Source organism: Podarcis vaucheri (assembly GCF_965113315.1).
Source record: "Podarcis vaucheri genome assembly, chromosome: 2".
Classification (NCBI taxonomy): domain Eukaryota; kingdom Metazoa; phylum Chordata; class Lepidosauria; order Squamata; family Lacertidae; genus Podarcis; species Podarcis vaucheri.
In genome coordinates, this window is record NC_138760.1 from 112,775,392 (window position 1) to 112,800,471 (window position 25,080).

Genomic DNA, 25,080 nt, shown 5'->3' on the forward strand with positions numbered 1-25,080 from the left:
GGCCAGACAATGGGGTTTGACTCAAACCAATGGATTCAAGTTACAAAGAAGGAGATTCCGACTAAACATGAGGAAGAACTTTCTGACAGTTTTTAAAAAGAGAAGATCAGTATTGCAAAGCCCTGACTAAACAATATAGCTGTGCTGTGTCCCATTGGTGAAGTGGTGGTCACAGTTGCCCTTCTCCTCATAGGAAATGCTCTCTGAGGGCGAGGGAACAGAACATGGTGGAATCAAGGAGGGTCAGTTGGGGTGGCAGCGGCCGCGTGAGAAATGTCCCTATTTCCATCTGAGGAATGTTGAAGGGAATGCAGGGCCTGCTGCCCCAAAGGCGTGGCCCCTTGCAAAGGCTGTTGTGTTGTGTCTCAGGGGCATGGGGAACCGCCAGAAGTGTCCCCTCAGAGGATCTCAGGGATGGAGAATGGAGCACAAGGGATCAGGTGGTTCTCAAGGTACTTTGAGCCCAAGTTGTTTAGCGCTCTGTGCATTATTGTGGGTTAAACCACAGAGCCTAGGGCTTGCCCATCAGAAGATCGGCGATTCGAATCCCCGCAAAGTGCAAGTAGATAAATAGGTACCGCTCCAGCGGGAAGGTAAACGGCATTTCTATACACTGCTCTGGTTCGCCAGAAGTGGCTTAGTCATTCTGGCCACATGACCCGGAAGCTGTACTCCCTCCGCCAGTAAAGCGAGATGAGCGCTGCAACCCCAGAGTCATCTGCGACTGGACCTAATGGTCAGGGGTTCCTTTACCTTTACCTTGCCTTGAACCTGGCCCAGGAGGAAAAGACCACCCAGTACAGCTCTCTCTGCAGCAGAGTAACCCATTTGCAGCAATCTGCTCCTGTGAGCAGGTCCATTCACTGCTATGTCAAATCAGCCTCTCTCTTCATCCGCTGCTTTCTTAAGGTGATCAGCAGAGTTTGCAAGTACCCAGAACCGGCTGGATGTTGATCATCCAGTTCAGTCCATATGGTTCCTTTATTTTTCTATTAAAGATGAGCCGAAGAAGGGGGCGGGGAGAGATTGTGGTTTGTTGATACGCAGGTTGAAAGCGGAGCTGGGACTAAGCTGGCGTTACACCCCTGATTTATTCTTCTCCCTCAATCCAAAGCACCAGTTTGTTTGTTCTTTAATCATACTGAGAGATTGGATTTGATAAGGTCATATGTTCGCCTCAGACTCCACATGGTAGCAATTTAAGGTTTGGTTCAGGAGGCCAGATGGAGTCAAAAGCTTTTCAGAACTCAATGGAGCAAGCAACAATAGCCGAAATCTGTGCTTCCTCTTTTGCATCCCCCCCCCCACCTTTTTGGTATGTGGGGATAAATGCCTTTAATGAATACGAAAATGTGGTTGGTGGTTTGCTGCTTCTTTGTCTGGAAACGAAACCCACTTGAATGCCTGTTAATTACACGGCAATTTTCTTTGTTGAGGAGACTGCTGAGCGGTTTGCCTTCATTACAGGCTAACATAATTATCAGATGCTGGGGACAAACAGCAGGGGACAGCCATCTCCATCATACCCTATTTTTGAACTTCCCAGGGGCTTTTGGCTGCCCACTGCTGGGTACTAAGTGCTAAGACTAGATGGGCCTATAATCTGATCCAGCGCAGCAGTTCTTAAGTTCCTAATGTTGCAACTTTGGGAGACGGCGTATTTTACTCTGCTAAATTTCTAGGTTACACCAACTCCAGGGCTTCCAATAGGACCAAAGCTGCTCAGTTAAAAAAGAAAAGTTTACGCAGCACATCGTTAAACTATGGAACTCACTGCCACAGGAACCAATGGTGGCTACCACCTTGGATGGCTTTAAAAGCGGATTGGACACATTCTTAGAAGAAAGGCAGGATAAGGACAAGAATAGATTACTCTGAGAAAACAGCTGAATCTAGACCCCTTGTCCATTCCTTTTAATAGGCCTGCTAATCTGAGTGCTGCCTAATAACAATAACAAATATTCTTTATATACTGCCTGAAAACTGCTAGGCCCTGGGTCTGAAAATTTTGGGGATTTATAGGGCAGAGTCATTCCTGGGCTCAAAAATGCTTCACTGGGGATTTGCTACCTGCCGTTAAAGTTGCTCACACCACAGGGCAGTTGCCTACAGATCCTGGCAGATCTAAGCAGGGGTCAGCAAGGTTTACCTCACTTCAGCAGAGATCCCTCCATGGGCTGGATTGTGCACACACACACGATTTCCGGCATCTGTGTCTGCGAAGGTGCAATTTCCGGCGTCGACGCAAATGCAATTTCCGGCATCTGCACATGCACAGACACTATTTCCGGTGCCGTGGAAGCAAGTCACCACGCTGTGCCGGTTTAGCGCAGCGCGAGGGGATTCGCTGAGTGGGCGGCTCAGTTCGGGAGCCCATGGGCCTTAGGTTGCCAGCCCCTGATCTAGAGAGATTCCCCATTGGCACTATATTTTCAAGGCAGCATCATACATCAGACCTGGCTGTTTAAAGTGGTATGGATCCTGGGAACTGCAGTTTGTTAAGGGTGCTGAGAGTTGGTAAGAGACCCCTGTTCCCCCGCAGAGCTATAGTTCTCAGAGTGCTGCAACGGTCAATCCCTCCTCCCAGGGAACTCTGGGAATTGTGTTCCTTCCAGTTGACCCAGTCACCCTTGTTGGCTCCTGCTCTTTTCCCCTGTTTCGTTTGAATGGCCTTGGAAGAGCCCTATTCCCATTGCTTCTCATGACCATTTTATGCCCCTTTCTAAGGTCCGACAAGGGATGCAGGTGGCGCTGTGGGTTAAACCACAGAGCCTAGGACTTGCTGATCGGAAGGTCGGCGGTTCGAATCCCCGCAGCGGGGTGAGCTCCCGTTGCTCAGTCCCTGCTCCTGCCAACCTAGCAGTTCGAAAGCACATCAAAGTGCAAGTAGATAAATAGGTACCTCTCCGGCGGGAAGGTAAACGGCGTTTCCGTGCGCTGCTCTGGTTTGCCAGAAGTGGCTTAGTCATGCTGGCCACATAACCCGGAAGCTGTACGCCGGCTCCCTCAGCCAATAAAGCGCCGCAACCCCAGAGTCGGTCACAACTGGACCTAATGGTCAGGGTCCCTTTACCTTTACCATTTGAAGGTCTGACAGAGCACAGTTCCTACTTGGAGCAAGAGCTGAAACCTGAAGTGGTATCTCAGGAAGACCATTACCACTAGCTGCAGCCAGCCAGCCTTTCTGGGAAAACTCACAGGTACGGAAGAGCAACATCTTCGTCTCCTAAAATGCTGCTGCTGTTAGAGGCACAGCTATCAGAGCCAGTTGAAAAGTTGGAGCCTCTTGAAGAAGAAAGAAATCCATACATAAATGCAGCTACATTGTGAGCATAGGAATAAATCTCCCTGTGAGGTATTGATGGTAATCAGTAACTCATTGTTTCCCCCCAATCATTCCTTATCCTTCCCATAATGTGCCCAAGGAAGAAAGTCAGTTCCCCCAATGGGTGTTTTTCTCAACTACATGGTTACAGTAATTGCTTGATTTGCATGCGCAGCTCAGGTTTTTTCCTGCACTGAGCACACCTGTTTCTTCCCTTTTGGCTCTGCTCAGCCAAGGCACAAAACCAAACCGGTGGCGCATCTTTCCTTATCAACCTTCCAAGAAAGGCCTCCTTCCTGTTTTTCTTAAATAATATATATATATATAAGCCATAGTGGCATCAGGCCAGTCGAAGGCTTTTGCGTTGGTCTTTTCCCTTGGCTTCGAGGCGGAGTGGTATATTACAATTATATGAGTTGTGCCAGTAGAATGATGTTCTGTCATGTTGCTGTTGTTGCTGCTTGTTTGTAAGCCGCTTTGGGATTCGTTGAATGGAACGCTGCATTGAAATGCAATCTGTCAAGTGAAAGGGGATGACATGGGACACCTCTAGACTGTCACCGTTTTCTGCAGGAGGGATATGAGCGTGCTCTCGCCGCTTTGCACATTTGAAGTGGATTCGAGGGCTCTGCTGCCCCAGAGCAACAAATCCACTCCTTCCTCCCTTCTTCTTTTTAAAACTGCGACAGACTCTTTGTGGTTTGGGCAGTGACAGGGGAAGCGCATTAAAAAGCGTGGGATGAATGAATGATTAACGGAAAGACGGTTTAAACACCCCGCAAGCAAATCAGGACGTACGCTTATTGTCGCTTAAGTGCCCTATAAACAAATCGGAATAAATGCCGAATAAAGACTCTTTATATACCAGCCTCCCTGTAAGCTTGGTGCAGGCAAACCCAAAGAACAAGAATCAGGAGATTCATGCACGCACGAACCGACACATCATCTCTCCGCGGTTCACGCATTCTGTCACGCTGAATACCTGGAACATTCTTTGCCCCACTCTGTTCGTTAACTTGCATCGTTCCAATCATTCCACATAGAATCACAGCATTGTTGTTTTGGGAGGGACCCTGAGGTTCCAACTCCCTGGAAGGCAGGAATCAAAACCAAAGAAACCCTGGCAGATAGCTGTCCAACCTCTGTTTAAAAACCTCCAAGGAAGGAGAGTCCATCACCTTCCAAGGGAGTCGGTTCCACTGTCAGAACGACGCTTGCTGTCAAAAAGTCCTTCCTAATATTCAATCGGAATATCCTTTCCTGTAACTTGAATCCATTGGATTGGGTCCTACCCCACTGGAGCAGCCAAAAAAACAGCTTGCTCCACTGTCCGTTTGACAGCCCTTCAGCTATTTGAAGATGACCATAATATCACCTCTCAGTCTTCTCCGAGGCAAACATACTCACCTCCCTCAACCGTTCCTCATAAGGCTTGCTTTCCAGAGCCTTGATCATCTTGGTTGCCCTTCTCTGCACACATTCCAGATTTTCAAGGTCTTTCTTAAGCTGTGGTGCCCAGAACTGGGCACAGTGATTGCTGCTGAGCCATTGTCAACCTGCCTGCCAAGACCTCAGCGACCGTGCTTCAGCCATTTGCAGAAAACAACTCCCATTCTCTCCCTCAAGTAGATATAGATAAGCTCAACAGAAGCTGCTTTTAGGTATCTGGGACTTGAGTTACTACACCTTGTCCAGTAACACAGGTCCCATTGGCATAAGAAAATAGGCCCAGGGCCTCCTCCAGAATCTTAAAGAAACAGCCTCCCTTAGAATACCATGGAAGGGACCCTGAGGATCATCTACTCTAACCCCTTGCAATGCAGGAATATGCACCTCTCCCATACCAGGAATTGAACCTGCAAGCTTGGCATTGTCACCACAGTGCTCTAACCAGCTGAGCTATGTCCCATCCAGCTCTGCAGTTCTACGGTTCCATTCTATGTTCTCATTTCTTCCTAACCAGAACCTACCTAGGAGGGGAGTTATAATTAGCCTTTCTTATACATGTGATTGGCTCCTGCCAAGGGAGAAGAAATGGCCAGTGCTTTCCCAATGAGAAGGCTTAAAGAGGAATTTGTATTCACACACCATTTTTTGAAGACATCATGAGAGCAGGTATCTCCAGGGGGTCCCCACGCCTAGCTGGATGATTCACCAGCCATATCAGCCTAAAATCCCTCGGAAGCCATCTCCCTAGATCGGCTTCTTCTATTTTAATTTATCGCCTCACTATCTTAATAAGGGTATCTGCAGACAGATTATATTTTCCGGGCAGGATTTTAGCAGCTCTTGGAACTTTAGGTTTGCATAATCAAAGCGGATTCAAGTGATCTGCCTGCCTAGCACAACAAATCCACTTTAAAACACACACACACAATTTGGTGCATCTGTGGGGGTGGGGTTCTTGAATATTGGTTGTTGCTTCTTGTATGAATATGTGAAAACAATTAAATATTGGGGGCGGGGGACCAGATATTATGCGGTTTGGAAAGTGATGGGGAAATGAAGTGAGAAATGTGGAGTGGATGAATGATTGACAGTTGGTTAGAGCATGGTGCTGGTAATGCTGAGGTTGCAGGTTCGATCCCTGTGCGGGACAGCTTCATATTCCTGAATTCCTGGAGGGGTCTAGATGATCCTCGGGACCCCTTCCAACTCTACAATTCTATGATTTTATTTTTATTTTTAAACTTTATTCCAAAAACCGAAAAAGAATTACAAACATCAAATTCAAAATCCATATTCGTTTTGAAACATAGTTGACTAGATTAAAATATACCTAATTGCTATAGGAAGGGACGCAGGTGGCGCAGGTGGTGCTGTGGGTTAAACCACAGAGCCTAGGACTTGCCGATCAGAAGGTCGGCAGTTCGAATCCCCACGACGGGGTGAGCTCCCGTTGCTCAGTCCCAGCTCCTCCCAACCTAGCAGTTTGAAAGCACGTCAAAGTGCAAGTAGATAAATAGGTACTGCTCCGGCGGGAAGGTAAACGGCGTTTCCGTGCGCTGCTCTGGTTCGCCAGAAGCGGCTTAGGCATGCTGGCCACATGACCCGGAAGCTGTACGCCGGCTCCCTCGGCCAATAAGGCAAGATGAGCGCCACAACCCCAGAGTCGGCCACGACTGGACCTAATGGTCAGGGGTCCCTTTACCCCTTTACCTTTAATTGCTATAGACTTCCCTTTGCCATATATAAATTTATATAAACTTCTAATATAATATTTCTAATTACGTTGCATTTATATATCTACAATTCTATGATTATATGGCTTGTAAACACCCTGTAAGCTAATCAGAAGAGATGCACAGTAAATGCCAAATATAGCCTAAGCAACCCATAAGCTCTCTGCATGCAGATCAGGAGGATTGCTGAATAAAGGGGTCATTCGGCAGAACCTTAAATTAGCTTTATTAAATTAAGAGCATCACCTTTGAGTCTGGTGATTAATTACAGCTCTGTTTTATTCCTATCTGATAACAATACCATTTTAAAAAATAAAATACAAAGCCTTTCATGGTGAGCCTTCCTGGTTGCCTGCTCTTCCCTCGCCACCCCCGCAGTTCCTTGTCAGCCTCTGGCCTCTTTCTCTTTCTTGCAGAGTTATGCATCTTCAAACCCTCCTGGACAAGCTCTGTTAGGAAACTCAAAGCAGACCATGTCAGATTCTCCCCTTTTATTCTCGCTTCAACCGCGTGTGGTGTAAGGAAAGCCAGAGCATGCTTTTTATTCCTGAATCAACATCGGAGGCACCGTTTCCTCCTCCTTTTGAAAAAAGGATTGCTTTTAACCTAAAGGAAGAGCAAGCCTAGTTTTTCTCCATGAGGCACCATGGAATGCAGAACTTCCATGTTCAGACATGGTCAATGCTCATTGACTACCAATTTGCTGGGGAACCAGAGATGCCCAGAAGCATCTACTGGTCTCTATTGGAAACAAGATGCTATGCTGCTAAGGTAACTTTCTGTTCTGACCCAGCAGGTATCCTCTTACATTGTGTAAAGATTTTTTTATCCCGTTCTTCGATTTTTCTTTTTAAAAAAAGGTTCCCAAGAGTTGCCTATTTTGGAGCCTAAAAAGAGGTTCCTGGGGTGGCTTACAAGTCAATAAAAACAACGCAGTTCCTGCCCACCATGCTTGCAATCTACAAAGGCACGACATAAGAGGAAAATCGAATTGGGAGGGAGGAGGAAATAAGAAAAACCACATACCTGTTCTTTCGTTACGCGTCTTCCTAATGGCCAGCTGAGATAGAAACAGCTCTCTCTTTTGAGTGGGTGCCTCAACTTGGAAGAGGTAAGGCCAAGAGTGGTGACTAATGCAAAGAACGAACAGGCAATTTCCTTTATGGGCAGGTAATCGCACTGCATGTTTGCATCAGAATTACTCACTGTCAGATGAGGTCACTCGCTTTGAGTAGGGGCTACGGTCTTGTAGGGAGCCTTGATTTAGTTACCCGCGGAATGTGAGCAGGCAAATGGCTGCTTGTTGCTGAGCAAGGGCGATTGTGCCATCGAAGTCACCCAGGTTATAGACTGAGAGAGCTGAGGGGGACCCATGGAGGTCATCTAGCCTGACCCCCTCACTCAACGCAAGATCAACATTGCCAGATGATGCAATTACAGCACACGCAAGGGATGGCCACGGTCCTTCTGCTGAAATACCTGCCGCAAAGGAGGGCTCACTTCCTCCCAAGGCAGCCTGTCCCATGGTCAAACAAGCCTTACCATGGGCATAGCCAGGATTTTTATTAGGAGGTGGCTTTTTGTTTGGGGGGGGCAGAACCTCAGTTTGCTATGTATATTTATTGATTTTTATTGGTGGGGGGACAGCTGCCCCTCCCTGCCCCTCCCCTTAGCTACGGCCACGTTGGGAAGTTTCTCTTTGCATTCAGTTGAAATGCAATTTAGTTTCTAGTCCTGCCCTCTGGGGCAGCAGAGAACAGCTCTGCTCCATCTTCTTCTGTAATGACAGCCCTTCAGATATTTGAAGGTAAGGTAAAGGTAAAGGGACCCCTGAACATTAGGTCCAGTCGCGGACAACTGTGGGGTTGCAGCGCTCATCTCACTTTACTGGCCGAGGGAGCCGGCGTACAGCTTCCGGGTCATGTGGCCAGCATGATTAAGCCGCTTCTGGTGAACCAGAGCAGCGCACGGAAACGCTGTTTACCTTCCCGCCGGAGAGGTACCTATTTATCTACTTGCACTTTGACGTACTTTCGAACTGCTAGGCTGGCAGGAGCTGGGACCGAGCAACAGGAGCTCACCCCATTGCGGAGATTCGAACCGCCGACCTTCTGATCTGCAAGCCCTAGGCTCTGTGGTTCGGACCACAGCGCCACCCACTGCTAATTAAACAGTCATGGCTTTCCCCACAGCCTCCTGGGAGCTGCAGTTTGTTAAGGGTGCTGAGAGCTGTCCCTCCTCAATTCCCATCAAAGAGCTACAATTCCCAGAGTTCCCTGGGAAATAGGACTGACCATTCAACTTCTCTGAGAACTGTGGCTCTGCGAGGGTCTCCTAACAACTCTCTGTAGCTTTCACAAACTGCTCGAAGTCCCATAATGTCCCTTTCATTGTAAAGTGCCTCCCCTTAATCTCTCATCCAAGCTGAACATACCCAGCTCTTTCAAACATTCCTCTAGTGTGAGCCAGGTTGGGACATCCCTAAGTAGGTGATTTGAATCCAGGTCTCCTGGTCTGAATATTCCATCCTCTCCGCTACCCAGCACTAATCCTCTGGTCTCGTGACCTACCCGCTTTCTCCCTTTCCCTAGAAATGCAGTGCTAATGCGCTCCCTGTTGCCTCTCCCTACTTCTGCCTGGAGCATATAGAATAATTTGTTATATTTAGGGGGGTATGCAGATGGCCATTTACGAAGTAGCAACTTGTGGGCATCAATCCATACGGGGAGCCACCATCTGCCTGGAGCATCCGCCCAAGTGCTAAGCTGAGGAGAGCTGTACCAGCTCCTCTGCTTCCCTGGATTCCCTAATTGGTTGCGGAAGTGCGATAAAAACCCTCTCCAGGTGGGCCGGCAGTATGGCTGATCAGCGCCCCAGGTGGCTGCCTGCTCACTGAGGAGTAGTTATCATCTTGGGAAATGGCTCTCTGTACAGTATTCCCTCTGTGCTGATGCAGTTTGCTTAACCTTTAGAGCGTGGGTAGGGAACCTGGTGAACCGGGTTCGCATCTCCGCTCCTCCACATGCAGCTGCTGGGTGACCTTGGGCCAGTCACATTTCTTTGAAGTCTCTCAGCCCCACTCACCTCACAGAGTGTTTGTTGTGGGGGAGGAAGGGAAAGGAGAATGCTAGCCGCTTGGAGACTCCTTAAAAAGGGAGTGAAAGGCGGGATATCAAATCCAAACTCTTCTTCTTCTTCTTCTTCTTCTTCTTCTTCTTCTTCTTCTAGGGAAACTAAGGCCCAGGGGCCAGATCCGGCCCAATCGCCTTCTAAATCTGGCCCGCCAGACGGTCCAGGAATCAGTGTGTTTTTACATGAGTAGAATGTGTGCTTTTATTTAAAATGCATCTCTGGGTTATTTGTTGGGCATAGGAATTCGTTCTTTTTTTTTCTTCCAAAATATAGTCCGGCCCCCCACAAGGTCTGAGGGAGAGTGGACTGCCTCCCTGCTGAAAAAGTTTGATGACCCCTGCATTAGAGGGTATCTATGTAAAATAACTCGCATCACATATGGCAGAATTCCTTCGCCGTGTAAAGATTTTCGTAGTGTACCTGAATTGGCTCCCAAACATTTATTCCAACGGGCCAACTGAAAATTGCTTAGGGTCTTGGATGATCACTTAACAATGTTTCTGCTTGTTGTAGTAGTTGCAATGTGCTGTGTTAGATGCGGCATACTTTTTAATTGTATTTTAAATGCTTCTTTTATTTCTAGCATGCTGGGCAGCGTTCAGCTCAGCGAACACACAGTGGAACAACTTCCGCTTGGGCAGCTGGACTCCCCCAAACTCTCCTCCTTTCACATGTGGCCTGTGGCATCCACAGATCTGCTCTGGAGGGCTTGGGGGACCCCCCAGGACAGATTTAGAGGGGGACCCATTTTTTAAATTGTGTTATAGAATCATAGAATTGTAGAGTTGGAAGGGACCCCGTGGGTCATCCTAGTCCAGCCTTTCTTAACCTGCGGGTCCCCAGATGTTGTTGAACTACAACTCCCATCACCACTAGCTAGCAAGGCCAGAGCTCAGGGATGATGGGAGTTGTAGTCCAACAACATCTGGGGACCCACAGGTTGAGAACCGCTGTCTAGTCCAGCCCCCTTGCAATGCAGGAATCTCAGCTAAAGCATCCATGACAGACGGCCATCCAACCTCTGCTCTAAAACCTCCATAGAAGGAAGTTATTATTTTCATTCCATAAGATTCCATAAGGTGGCATATATGAATGAAAACATGTGCTTTCTATTCTCACAACAGCCTTGTGGAGTTTGTTGTTGTTGTTTAGTGTTGTTTAGTCGTTTAGTCGTGTCCGACTCTTCGTGACCCCATGGACCAGAGCATGCCAGGCACTCCTGTCTTCCACTGCCTCCTGCAGTTTGGTCAAACTCATGCTGGTAGCTTCGAGAACACTATCCAACCATCTTGTCCTCTGTTGCCCCCTTCTCCTTGTGCCCTCAATCTTTCCCTACATCAGGGTCTTTTCCAGGGAGTCTTCTCTTCTCATGAGGTGGCCAAAGTATTGGAGCCTCAGCTTCAGGATCTGTCCTTCCAGTGAGCACTCAGGGCTGGTTTCCTGAAGAATGGATAAGAATGAAGTTATGTAGGGTCAAAAAATGATAGGCTCCAGGTCACCCGAAAAACTTTGTGGCTGAATGGACATTTGAACTCAGGCCTCCAAGATCCTAAGCAGTATAGCACCCAGACTCTCATGATGCAGGCTGCTTATAAACCAGTGTTGATCACTGCTTAAAAAATAAATTAAAAATTGAATTGTTCTCTTTTTCTTTCCCCCCTCCTCTACCTTGCCTTCCCTCCACCTCTTCGTCTCCCTCTCCCATCCCAGGCTGCAAACTCATCTTCCCTCCTTGGGATGGCGGCATCCGGTACCGAGGCTTGACTCGCGAACAGGTCCAGAGTGCCCGCTTCCTGCCCTTCGACTACGAGATCGAATACGTGTGCCGGCCCGAGCGCGAGATCGTGGGGCCCAAAGTGCGGAAGTGCCTGTCCAACGGCACCTGGACGGACAGTGAAGTCGAGAGCCGCTGCTGTGAGTCCCATGTGGCAGAGGGGGAAGAGTTGTTATTCTTAAGTTGTGGGTGAACATATCAGACGACACAGCAATTCTTCAAACAGCTCTTGTTTATTCACAGGCCAGAACAGAACTGAACTGAAGGGTTCAGCCAGCCTGCTTATATAGAGCTCCAGTACAACGTAACTGTTACAATTTTCTAAAATTATCCAATCACTGAATGTCACTTTCGATCCCTTATTTGCATAACTATCTACAGTATCCCCTGCTGGCCCAGGGTGAGAACTTCAGTACATAACAGTTATTGCCATGCACGTCTTTCCCCAGAGCCAGGCCAGGCTGCGGAGAGGGGCTGAACCACTGCCCAGACTTAGCAATGAGTTGGATGAGGGTCAGTTAAGCTGAATCTGTATCTTGGCAAGTGGTCTGGTAGCTCCTGAGGCCGGGGATTTACCTGCTTTGGATGGGATGCCACCCCTCCTGTGTCAGGGGCTGGTCTGAATCAGAAGATTGGGGAATGCAATCGCAGCAAGATCAGATCCTAACAGAAGAGGAAGGGGAATATTCACCCACCCCCTTTGCTTCCAGTGTCTCCAGAATAATAATAATAATAATAATAATAATAATAATAATAATAATAATTTATTTATACTCCGCCCTTCCCAGTTCAAAAACTGGGCTCAGGGCGGCTAACAACAACGTTAAAACACTTAATTGTAAAATCAGCATAAAATACAGTATAAAAACATGAATAAGAATAAAATTCAAAATTCAGAAATCAATTTAGGGGAAATAAGCATTAGATAATTCCCAAAGCTAGCTGGCTGAATTGGTCTTACTTGGGCCAGCGAGGAGGCCAGGGGAGAATTAGCTGTGGGGTCTCAGAGTGGGTAATCTTCATAAAAGGGAAGGGGGAGGGAAGAGAAGGGAAATAAAAGATCAGGCTGAATTCAAATTAAAGGCCAGGTGGAATAGCAGGGAGATAGGCAGACACGCAAGCTGCACAGTTGAGAGAGGAGCTGCCCAGCTTTGAGACAGTAGCTAAGCAACCAGAAGGGAGGGGGCAGCTGGGCAATATATCGGTCAAGAGTGGGAGGGAATCCCCTCCCTCCCCCAAACTCAGAGGTCCGAGTGTGTCAGAGAACAAAGGAAACACAGGGGGAAGAACTTCCGTTTGGCGCACTTCTTGCTGCAGAAATCTCAAGGAGGAGTCAGAGGAGGCAACTAATGTCTTTGCAGAGAGTTGCCTGTTTGCGCTGGTAACAGAATGCTGTAATAATAAGACCATAAATCTACCAAATGCTCATTAATTCTTATTGGTGAGCCACCAGAAGGGAGATGGGAACTCCTGTACCTGACATCCTGAAGGCGCAGGTGTGCAGCTGGGGAGCTCTCCTTGATTCAACGGGATCATGTGATGTCCAAGTGTAAATAGCTCTAAGTGAATAATAATAATAATAATAATAATAATAATTTATTTATACCCCACCCATCTGGCTGGGTTTCCCCAGGCACTCTGGGTGGCTTCCAACAAAAGATTAAAAATACATTAAAACATCAATCATTAAAAACTTCCCTAAACAGGGCTGCCTTCAGATGTCTTCTAGAAGTCAGATAGTTGTTGTTCTCTTTGACATCTGGTGGGAGGGCGTTCCACATAGCGGGCGCCACCACCAAGAAGGCCCTCTGCCTGGCTCCCTGTTACTTGGCTTCTTGCAGTGAGGGAACCGCCAGAAGGCCCTCGGCGCTGGACCTCAGTGTCTTCTGGGTTGAACGATGAGGGTGGAGACACTCCTTCAGGTATACTTATGCTACCAAGCCAAGCTACATACTCTAGTAATCGGGCCATGCTTCTCAAACAACTGCTTATTTCTTTTCCCCTGCAGTGCGCACCTGTCCCAAGATGCATCTGAGCCTGGAGAACGGGCAAGTGCATGTCCGGGCGATTGAGCGGGTGCCTGTGGAAGGCACCTGGGTGGAGTATCGCTGCAACCCTGGCTTCCACCTGGTGGGCAGCCCCCGTAGCAACTGCACCAAGGTGGGCCGCTGGAGTTCCTCCAAGCCTGTCTGCGAATGTAAGTCACAAAGCAGGACAGCGGGTGGAGTGGTTGGATCAGGGCAAATGAGTAGATGTCCTGGGTTGGGGGACGACAACGACAATTGCACACACACGCCCCCAATAATTGAACCATAACCCCTAGATTCTCATTTGTGGAACCTGAAATGTGCAACGAAAAAAGCACAGGTGCTACTATTCCCTCTTTTTCAGTGAGAAGCTGGCCTGCTGCTCCCCTTTCAGTATTTTACCAAATTTTTTGCTCTATAAGACTCACTTTTTCCCTCCTAAAAAGTAAGGGGAAATGTGTGTGCGTCTTATGGAGCGAATTCAGGTTGCGCAGCTATCCCAGAAGCCAGAACAGCAAGAGGGATTGCTGCTTTCACTGCGCAGCGATCCTTCTTGCTGTTCTGGCTTCTGGGATACAGAATATTTGTTTTCTTGTTTTCCTCCTCCAAAAACTAGGTGCGTCTTGTGGTCTGGTGCGTCCTATAGAGCGAAAAATATGGTACTTTCCTTTCACGACCAGCCCCCCCCCCCCGGGAAAATTCCTGTGGACACCCATAACTATATTTGGAGCAGAAAGTTCTCACTCAGAAAAAAGTGTGTGGATCTGTGACTCTAGCAGAAGTTTCCGGGAATTTTTAAAATATATAGCTATAATGGGCTTAGAATTAACACCACAACAGCTATGTTTGATACTTTTTTGGTACATGATGCACTCTGGCTCTTGTTCCTCTTCTCTGCTGAGAGAGTAAGGAATGAAATGGTATTTCTTTGGGGGGGGACACTATGGAATATAAGGCACTTGCTTGGGAATTTCAAGAAAACTAAAAATCAGTGCAGTTTTTATACTGGTGATTAAAATCAGTGCAGGTTTGGTAGGGTCAGGCTGCCATCTTGATTAAAAAGAGTGACCAATTGTAACTAAACATAGACAAGAACCTGCTCCTGGATCTCAGGAATCATCAAGGAATATTTGGTTATGGTGTCTTGAGAAATGTGCGGATGCATGCCATACAAGCAAGCAACTTTCCAAAATATATAGGAGATGAGTTTCAAGAATGAGGTTATGAGAAAGGCTTTGATATGGAAAGAACTGGGGGTGGGGTTCAGGAAAGCCTCTAGTCCCCTGGATTGTGCTAACAAACTGGTGGCCACACAATAGATGGCTGGTGTAAATTTGCACCATTGACAGAGGCTGAAAGTGTATAGCAGGGATAGGAAACTTGTGAGCACCCAAGTATTGTTGGACTCCCATCACCTGGAGGGTGGCAGTCTCCCTATTCCTGGGGTACAGAAATTACAGTCTCGTACTCCCATCAGGGTCACCCAAGGAAGTAAGGACAAAGGGGAAGAGCCAGACAAAGAACGAAGAAGGGCTCACCACTTTGGCCCATTATAGCCATTCTCTTGGCATCTCTGTCCTTGCAGAGGCATATTGGTTGACATAATAGGGCCTTTGCCAAGATCCCTTATTATGAGCTTCCTTATATCTTGCCCTTCCCACAAAGTGGAATTCACAGAGGCTTGCATAAGAGCCCGTCGTGCAGTTAGTTTAAAAGAGGCAATATAAAATTTGATGGCATCAAATGTCATCTAGTAAAACATTAGTAATGGCGGTAAACATCTCAAAAATAACAAAGTAAAGAGAGCAATCAATCACAGGCCTTCTGGAACAGCCATGTCTTGGGCAGACTCTAAAAAGGACAAAATGTCAGACCCTGGTAATTTTTTCTTTTGAGTACACATCCCATTATCCAGTCCCGTAGGCTCTTGAACCTCACAGGGAAGTGGGTTGTACCTAGTGAAGTTAAGCCGTGACAGGCAAGGCCAGATCAAACAGGTAAAATCTAGTCTATGTAAGCAAAGCCAAGTCACCCCCGAACAGGCTGGATCAAGGCAGGCCAAGTCTGGTCAGAAACTCTCTTAGACAGAAAGCAGAGAGAATCAGGACCCTGGACAGCTCCAAGCGTTGCTGGAGCTCTTATGTACCAAGCTGGGAGCTAAAACCAACTGAATGCATAGTACACTTTCCACAGAGGAAGTCTTCTTATACTGGCCCTTGTCTGACTTTTCAGTCGTTGTCTTCTGCAGAGTTGGGGAGGGCGAGAGACAGCTGTGGACTCTGAGGGTGGTGGTGGGGCTGTGTTATCTGGCCAGGAGGCTCCTGGAAATTGTACTGATGGTTTTCCCCCACTGAGGAAGCAGCCTGAATCTCATGGCCTTGAGTATTCTGCAGCACGCTGCAAGGGCCCAGGGTCTGGGGTCATGACATCTATGGAGTGGGGCTGATACCAAAAAGGCCCTGCTCCTGGTGGCTGCTGACTGCGTTTCATACAAAGTGGTACTTGGAGCAAGGCCTCAGATGTTGAACAGAGCATGTGGGGGGAGGAGGACCATATGGAAGAAGGTTGTCCTTAACATACCAGAACCAAAACAGCTTCCAAAAATAAGCAGGAACTTCATCCTCAGTCTTAATAATAGAAGTTCGCACTTTGGGATTGCAGCTGGGACATGTCTGAGTGATCCATTAAAGTAGATTTATATACCAATTAAATCAATTAAGGTTTATGATCCTAGGTATTTTTAATTGTGCTGACAGGATGATAAGGTTTCCCTCAATTCCGCATCATTTAATCTGTCCTTACAAACTTAATTAAAATTTCTATTAAAAAAACCACCCTACCTGCTGTGAAAAATCAGTGGTGGTTCAGACACTCTCCCAGGCCAACTTACCCAGAATGCCTTGCTCTGACAAAGGACCTCTTCCTCAAAGGGAAGCATGGGGTGGGATGGATGCTCTGCATCTCCCCACAAGAACTGGGTGTGTGGGCTGGCCAGCAAAAAAAGCCCACGGAGGCCCCTGGGGTGAAAATTTGCCATGCCCATTGCCTGAGGCAGTTGCCTCAGTTTGCCTAATATTGGGGACAGACCTCTCTTTTGGTTCTGATTGCTTTTTCTACCTTGCTCCCTCCTACAGTGTGGCGGCCTCCTGTTTACACACCTGGATCAGGTGAGTTGTGTTCTGACTGCCCTTCCCCCTTGCTCTCCCACATCTGCAAAGATGTCTTGCCTTCACCCTTCCGCTTTGCCGAATCTTTGCCTTGGCTTGTGTGGTTGTGACAAACAGGTGCCTTCACTTCTTGCAGCCAACTCCAGCTGACCCTAAAGGACCTGATAGTAGACAGAGCTTTGACGCCCCTCCCTGCCCCACTGGGATCCTGAACCCAGTAGTGAGACTCAGGCTGCAAACATGTACACACACCTGCCTGGCAGCAAGTCCCACTGAACTCAGCAGACCTTACATTTGAGTAGACGTCTGGAGGAGGGCCCTGCTGCCCTCTCATGTAGAAAGGAAGGTGCGTTAGCATCACGAGGGACTACATACAGATTCCACATCCCTCCCTAATCCCAGGCTGACCTACATCCCTTTGCTGGAATGACACGCAGCTCAGAGCTCTTCTTGGACCAAGCGAAAGTAGCAGGTTGGTAACGTGGCAGAGATAACAATCAAGGAGAAGGAATAGGCAAGCGGTTGCTTTAGGGAAAAGATGGGAGTTAAACCGTCAGCTCAGTCTTGTGTCCCTTTTGCTAGGGACTCGCCAGATGTTGCTAGACTACAGCTCCCATCATTCTTGACCACTGGCCATGCTTGCTGAGGCTGGTGGGAATTGAAGTCCAACAACAACTAGAGAGCTACATGTTTCCCATCTCTACACCAGGGCTAAGGCTGGCCACAAGTGCTGTTACTGTTGCTGTGGTCAAAGTTCGCAGAGGAAAGGAGGCCCAATGGGAGGATTTGTAGACGACTGATTTATCTGCCTTTAAAAACGAATCCACCACATCCAAATCAATCTGCTTAAATACTTTCTCTTACCAGTAAAATGGTAAGTGTTAAAAGCTCTTTGTGGGTGATTCCATTAAAGGCTGCGAGCAGAGGGGGTGTGTTTTCAATGCTCCTCCATGTCAGCAGGGCGAAGCATTCCTTGTACAGTGGTACCTCGGGTGACATACGCTTCAGGTTACATATGCTTCAGGTTACAGAGTCCGCTAACCCAGAAATAGTGCTTCAGGTTGAGAACTTTGCTTCAGGATGAGAACAGAAATCGTGCTCCGGCGGCGCGGCAGCAGTGGGAGGCCCCATTAGCTAAAGTGGTGCTTCAGGTTAAGAACAGTTTCAGGTTAAGTACGGACCTCCAGAACGAATTAAGTACTTAACCCGAGGTACCACTGTATATACAAATACTGTAGATCGAGGAGAAGGCTCGGTGGAAACCTTCCTCCTGATAGGCTAGATTTTCACATGCAGGGAGGTTGAGGTGTGTGTGAGATAGAGAAAGGGGAAGAGGCAGTATTCAAATATACTGATACATCACACACAGCCTGAAATGATACATTTCAGGGAACTCTCCCCAATTTACTCCTTGGGTGCAGAAACAAGCCTTTGCAATTTAATAAATGAAAGCTACCACCCCAAAGGGAAGGCTCTACATAAGATTGCAGTGGCAGATGCCGTTCCTTTCACCCGAACTAGCTACAAAGAATTCTGGTAACTGTATGTAGTTTGTTAAGGGTGCTGAGAGTTATTAGGAGACAGGCACCCCACAAAACAAAGTAACTTCACCATCACAGGCCAGGGTAAAGATGCCTATGGATTGACCAAGGTCAATCAGCTGTGAAGGAAAGGCACTCTTTGTGTGCACAGAGGTTAACGTCCACAAATTCTCATGTTCCATGTCACATCTGTACTATTCATCTTCTCACAGAACTACAATCCCCAGAGTTTCTATTATGTCAGGAGTGCTCTGATGGTGTTTCCTGCTTGGCAGGGGGTTGGACTCGATGGCCCTTGTGGTCTCTTCCAACTCTATGATTCTATTCTATGATTCTATGAGTTCTGCAGGGAAGAGAGGCTGGTTGTTAAACCACTCTGGGAATTGTAGTTCTGTGAGAAGATGAATAGTACAGATGTGACATGGAACATGAGAAATTGAGGACGTTAACCTCTGAGCACACAAAGAGTGCCTTTCCTTCACAGCTGATTGACCTTGGTCAATCCATAGGCATCTTTACCCTGGCCTGTGATGGTGAAGTTACTTTGTTTTGTGGGGTGCCTGTCTTTGGCTGAATTTATACTTTTCAGTTCCATTCGGAACAGTTTTACTGGTTTTATAATCAAAATAGTTTTACTTTCTTTTAAAAATTGTATATTTAGTCGTTGTAACCCACCCTGAAACCCTATAGTGAAGGGTGGCTTAAACACACAAAACCTAATAAAATAATATTGTAACTAAATCTAGGAAACAGGATGGCTTAAGGGTTAGAAAACATGGCATTCATTTTACCTAAGTGTAGACCCCACCCTTCCTCCCCAAGGAGTTCAGGATCAGCCCACTTTATCTTCACAACAGCTCTGAGAGGTAGGTTCGCCTGATCGAGAGTGCCTGGCCCAAGGTCGTCCCGTGAAGTCCATGACTGCGCATCAATTTGAACCCGGCTCTCCCTTTTCTCGGGACGTGGGCGGCGCTGTGGGTTAAACCACAGAGCCTAGGACTTGCTGATCAGAAGGTCAGTGGTTCGAATCCCCGTGACGGGGTAAGCTCCTGTTGCTCAGTCCCTGCTCCTGCCAACCTAGCAGTTCGAAAGCATGTCAAATTGCAAGTAGATAAATAGGTACCGCTCTGGCGGGAAGGTAAACAGCGTTTCCATGAGCTGCTCTGGTTTGCCAGAAGCGGCTTAGTCATGCTGGCCACATGACCCAGAAGCTGTACGCCGGCTCCCTCGGCCAATAAAGCGAGATGAGCGCCGCAACCCCAGAGTCGGTCACGACTGGACCTAATGGTCAGGGGTCCCTTTACCTTTTACTCCCTTTTCTCAAGCCAACATCTTAACCGTTCTGCTTTAAAACTATCTCTCATCCATGCATCCGAAAGCACCAGCGTCTCTCTTTCAACGTGTGCTTACCTTTCCATAATGTTCTGTCTCCCCTGGTTTTAAGGCCATTTCGGGGGGGTTGGCTGCAGAATCAGTTTCATGCTGTGACTCCAGCTGAAAATAGCCTAAAGGGTAAAAAACCTTTCTCTTCCTCTACCCACCCCAGTTTCTGTACCGGCCAGCACTCAGTGTTCCCCATGTATCACTGATGCATCTCAACGGTTGCTTTCAAGGGCAAGAGTCCGTTTCTCTCCCCCCCCCCCCCAATGTGGGGCGCACCTGCCCAGAATCCTTGATGATTGGCGGTGCTTAACAGAGCAGCCGCCACTGCTGATGTGGCCAGACTGTCTCCATCCGGGCCCATCTGCATGCACACTTCGTCTCTCCGTCAAGCCTGAGCCTTCTTGTCACGGAGCCACTTCCTCTGTTCTTTCCCTTTGGGTCATTCTTTATGCTGTCAAAAGTCAGATCGGCTCCTTTTCTCCTCTCACCCGTCAGAAGCTCTCTGGTTTCGAGTCTCTTGACACACATTGTTCACGTGCAACCCCCAACCCCACCCTACAGTCGCCAGGAACTGGTATGGAAGTCACCAGGGTTGCTCTATAGCTTCTCGCTGGGAATCTTCACCCAGGTGGGCTCCAGAAGCCAAGGGAAGCCGCTGCCTGCTGGTTGTGTATCCTGAGAGGCAGCAGCGTTCAAGGGTCTCAGGCCTAGAGGGAGGCCTTTCTCATTGCCTAATAATAATAATAATTTATTATTTATACCCCCCACCCATCTGGCTGGATTTCCCTAGCCACTCTGGGCAGCTTCCAACTGAATATTTAAAACAATACAGTGTCAGACATTAAAAACTTCCCTAAACAGGGCCGCCTTCAGTTGTCTTTTAAAAGTAAAATACAGTGGTACCTCGGGTTAAGTACTTAATTCGTTCCGGAAGTCCGTTCTTAACCTGAAACTGTTCTTAACCTGAAGCACCACTTTAGCTAATGGGGCCTCCCGCTGCTGCCGCGCCACCAGAGCACGATTTCTGTTCTCATCCTGAAGCAAAGTTCTTAACCCGAGGTAATATTTCTGGGTTAGTGGAGTCTGTAACCTGAAGTGTCTGTAACCTGAGGCGTATGTAATCTGAGGGACCACTGTAGTTGTTTATTGCCTTGACATCTGGTGGGAGGGCGTTCCACAGGGCGGGTGCCACTACCGGGAAGGCCCTCTGCCTGCTTCCCTGTAACTTGGCTTCTCGCAGCGAGGGAACCGCCGTAAGGCCCTCGGCGCTGGACCTCAGTGTCCGGGTAGAACGATGGGTGTGAAGACACTCCTTCAGGTATGCAGGACCGAGGCCGTTTAGGGCTTTAAAGGTCAGCACCAGCACTTTGAATTGTGCTTAGAAACGTACTTGATCTTTCAAACTAGGCTATTGAACCTGAGACCTTTTGCATGCAAAGCTTCTTCTGTTTCACTGAGCTGCGGCTGTTCCTAATTGATCACCATTTGGCAGCACCTTCACAAGGGTTTTATGCCTGACATCCACACGCAGAGGTGCCCACTGGCCGGAAGGGCAATGAATCACCTCGGGTCAGTCAACCAATGGCTGGAAATGGCAGGACGGGGGAGTGTGCTCTTGTGGGTTTCCCACAGGCATCTTGATGGCCATTGGGAGAACAGGGTGCCGGACTTGGTGGCCCATTGGCTTCATCCAGGAGTCTCTTTTTAGGTTATATGATTAGCTCAGTTGGTTAGAGCATGGTGCTGATAACGTCAAGGCCGTGAGCCAACTGTGTACAGTGGTACCTCGGGTTACATACGCTTCAGGTTACAGACTCCGCTAACCCAGAAATAGTACCTCGGGTTAAGAACCTTGCTTCAGGATGAGAATAAAAATCGTGCTCCGGTGGCGCGGCAGCAGCAGGAGGCCCCATTAGCTAAAGTGGTGCTTCAGGTTAAGAAGAGATTCAGGTTAAGAACGGACCTCCAGAACAAATTAAGTTCTTAACCTGAGGTACCACTGTATTCCTGCATTGCAGGGGGTTGGACTAGATGGGGGGTGTATCTTCCAACTCTTATGATTCTATATGTTCTTAATCCTTAACTTGTCCCTCAAACAGTGGAGGCTGATCCAGTAGGGATATGGGGCACTGCCCTAATAGCTTCAATCTGCCCTTGGCCAGCCTGACCTGCCTGCCTTCTAACTTCCCACAGCATTGCAGGGGGTAGAGAAGAGGACCCTGATGGTCCCTTCCAACTCTATGATTCTATTATTCTGTTCCAGGGAATGACAGCACTGCCTGTCAGCTTCCTCCTCCTTAGAAATCAACAGGAAGGAGGAGAATGAGTCGGCTCCACCTCGCATTGGCTCTAGCGCCACCTACTGGCTGGTTCCCTGCCTTCTGCCCTACCAGTCCCAATGGGCACTAGCCAACACTGCCATCGGAGTCCGTGTTAGATTTACAAGTCAAGTTTCTTTGAGTCGGGGCAATTCTTGACCTGCTCCCCTCCAACCCTGCTGCTTCCTGCCGTTCAGACAGGCTACTAGTGCTGTGGAGCTTTGAACCTGAGGTCTTTGGGGTGTTGTCCATGAGATCAAAACTAGGCTTCATCGTACTGATTTGCAAGGCTTGTGTGTGTTCTGAACAAGCGCAATAAAAGCAGAGAACCTGCTGCTAGATACACAAGTTCAGCACATCTTCACAATCCCATTTTTGTGGCATGTGGGTTTCTGCTTTTGTGACCCTTCTAGCTCTGAGGATCCATATGGAATGTTGTGGGGAATGTCTCTTAAGATGCACACTGCCATCAGCCTCGTAATGCCAGATATGGACACCTGAGCAGGAATGTGTACAAAAGAGAAAGTTTTCTAAGAAGGGAAAAGATCAGGGGCTGGGGAGGCTTGAGCCTGTCTTTCCCCCTAGAACAACCTTTCTCAACCTGTGGGTCCCCAGATGTTGTTGAACTACAACTCCCATCACCCCTTGCTAGCAAGGCCAGAGCTCAGGGATGATGGGAGTTGTAGTCCAACAACATCTGGGGACCCACAGTTTGAGAACTGCTGCCCTAGAAGCTCTGTGTTGGCTAAAAGAGAGCATACAGGCACTGGAAGGTCACTGGAAGCTGTCTGATATTGAATCTGACCATTGCTCCATCTAGCTCACCCATGACTTATCAGGGTTTCATGCAGAAGTCTTACCAACCCTGTGGGAATGCTCAGGGATGCAGGAGAGGATATATTATTTGATCACAGCCTTTCCAACTTGTGTAAACAAGTTCACAATATAGCAGAGTAACATTCCCCATTTTAAACTTACAGCGGATGTGTTTGCTCAGGCTCGCTAAAGCCTCTATAATAACTGTTCTGGTATTTACCCCTTATTCCTCATAAAAGATAAGACACGACACAGTCTTCTATAAAAGTATAAAAAGAGTTTACCCACATTCTGTTCACAATCAAATCCCAGAAGGCAAACTTAGCTTAGAAAAGTAACATACACCTGGAAACTATCTCATAAGGATGACAGTCCCTTTGTCCTCTCTTGGCTGGAAGCCAGGAGAGCATCTTTGGCTAAGCAGATGTTGCTTCTTCAATGCATGTTGTCAAAAAGAGAGAGATGGCTTCCCTGCCCTATGCTTTTGTGCACAGGTGCACAGGTGAGGCCACACCCACCTCTAGTAATATGCAGGGGAAGTCTGTCCCAGTCCAGAAGGAAACAGGAAGTTTACCTGCTGGCTGGACAAACATTCCTCCCCATGTGTAAACATGTTCACTCTAGGAATGTTGTACTTGACTGCTCTTGTGTTTCACATCCCACAACCCCAAGAATGCCAAGGGTTAAACCTGGGACCCTAAGCCATCAAAGCAGGTGATCTACCAGCTGAGGTGCATCTCTTCCCCTGCCTGCAGTAGGTAATATTCTTTTCTCTACAAAGATTAGGACCAATACCCATATTTTAAAGTTCTCAGCCTTGGCCATTAGGGTGCACCAGTGGCGTAGCGTGGGGGGTGCAGGGGGGGCGGCCGCACCGGGCGCAACATCTGGGGGTTAGGGTTAGGGGGCACAAATCCACGGGTTAGGGGGCGCAAATTACTTGCCTTGCCCCGGGTGCTGACAACCCACGCTACGCCACTGGGGTGCACACCATTCTGATCGCTTCCGCCCGTATATCAGAGATGGGTTTTGGGCTACAGAGATGTGGGTTTGAAAGCCAACTCAACCATGAAGCTCAAGGGAGGTGGCCTGACAGCATACAGGCAGCTGGTGCAAGCCTTCAAGCTCTGGAGAAATGTGCCAGCGATAGTCTGCCCCCACCAGCAGTCTAGCCACCATCTGGACTGGTGCACAAGTGGCAGCCTCCAGACCAGGCCCAAGCATTGTAATAATTGAGCCTTGAGGTTATTAATGCATGAAACTGTATACGTTCCAGCTGGAGCACAGATTTATATATATATATATATATATATATATATATATATATATATATATATATGCTTTCGTAGATTTTCACGGGTATAGGAATGCAGGTTTTGGTGTCTTCGGGTGTCTTCCCGTGTAAGAGTCGGGGTGTCTGTGCGACGTTTCGACGAGGTCTCACTCGTCATCTTCAGGCTGGTGCTTTCGGCTTCTTGTTACTGGAACAGAGCAGAGTCTGGTGTTTGAGTTCCTATAAATACTGTTGAGGGGTGTGGTGTATAGCCTCCAACGTTCTGGGTAGAGAGGAAGTTCCTAGATTGGTGTGCCTTTTCTTCTTTTGTTCCTTAATTACTTGAGGGATATCTTGGGTGATATCATGAGTGATATTCTGAATATCACTGGGTGGGTCATTAATTACTTGAGGGATATCTTGGGTGATTTCATGAGTGATATTCTGAATATCACTGGGTGGGTCATTAAGTGTAGATTAGTTGCTAAAGCTCTCGTGTCTTGACCTCTTGAGCTTGTGAAGAGTTTTTCTGAGAAGATGGCTGTGCTGCATTTAGTTGTGCTCTGGCTTGGCTTCAAAATGACCTCTTCCTTCCCGGACAGAATGTGTCCATCCATTTAATGACATCAGATTACTGAATACCGAGCAATGAGGTAACCACCTTGTTTTTCATGGGCTGTTTGCCTTTCTTCTGGCATCCATCCTTTGGGGTTTTAAAGACACAATTTGGAATCTGCAAAATTAATTTCGTGTCCTGTTTCTTTCATGTGTTGGAAAAGAGAGGAAGTTTTTTCTTCTTTTTTGACGGCATTCTTGTGTTCTGCGATACGTGCATTTATTCGTCTGTTTGTTTGTCCAATGTACGTGGCTGGGCAGACTTTGCAGGGTATTTCATAGACCCCTTGGTTTTCCAGCTGGATTTTGTCTTTTGGGTTTCTGAGGATATTGGCTATTTTTTGGTTGGTGCAGAAGGCTGTTTTGATATTGTGTTTATGGAGGATTTTGCTGATTTTGTCTGTAGTGCCCTTGATATAAGGAAGGAGGGCCATGCCATTGTTTTCTTCTGTGTCTTGGTTTTTGGGGGGTGTTTCTTTTTGGATTAGCTTCGTAACCCTGTTTTTCTGGTATCCATTGGCGATTAA

General features: G+C 47.7%; 1 protein-coding gene across 1 annotated transcript in view; it reads left to right on the forward strand.

Moving 5' to 3' along the window:
- GABBR1 (gamma-aminobutyric acid type B receptor subunit 1) overlaps positions 1-25,080 on the forward strand; it is a 172,705-nt gene that overhangs the window by 85,833 nt on the left and 61,792 nt on the right. Inside the window, exons 4-6 of the mRNA XM_082209305.1 lie at positions 11,350-11,553; positions 13,422-13,610; positions 16,575-16,607. Coding sequence (XP_082065431.1) covers positions 11,350-11,553; positions 13,422-13,610; positions 16,575-16,607 — 426 coding nt within the window. The remainder of the gene's footprint in view (positions 1-11,349; positions 11,554-13,421; positions 13,611-16,574; positions 16,608-25,080) is intronic.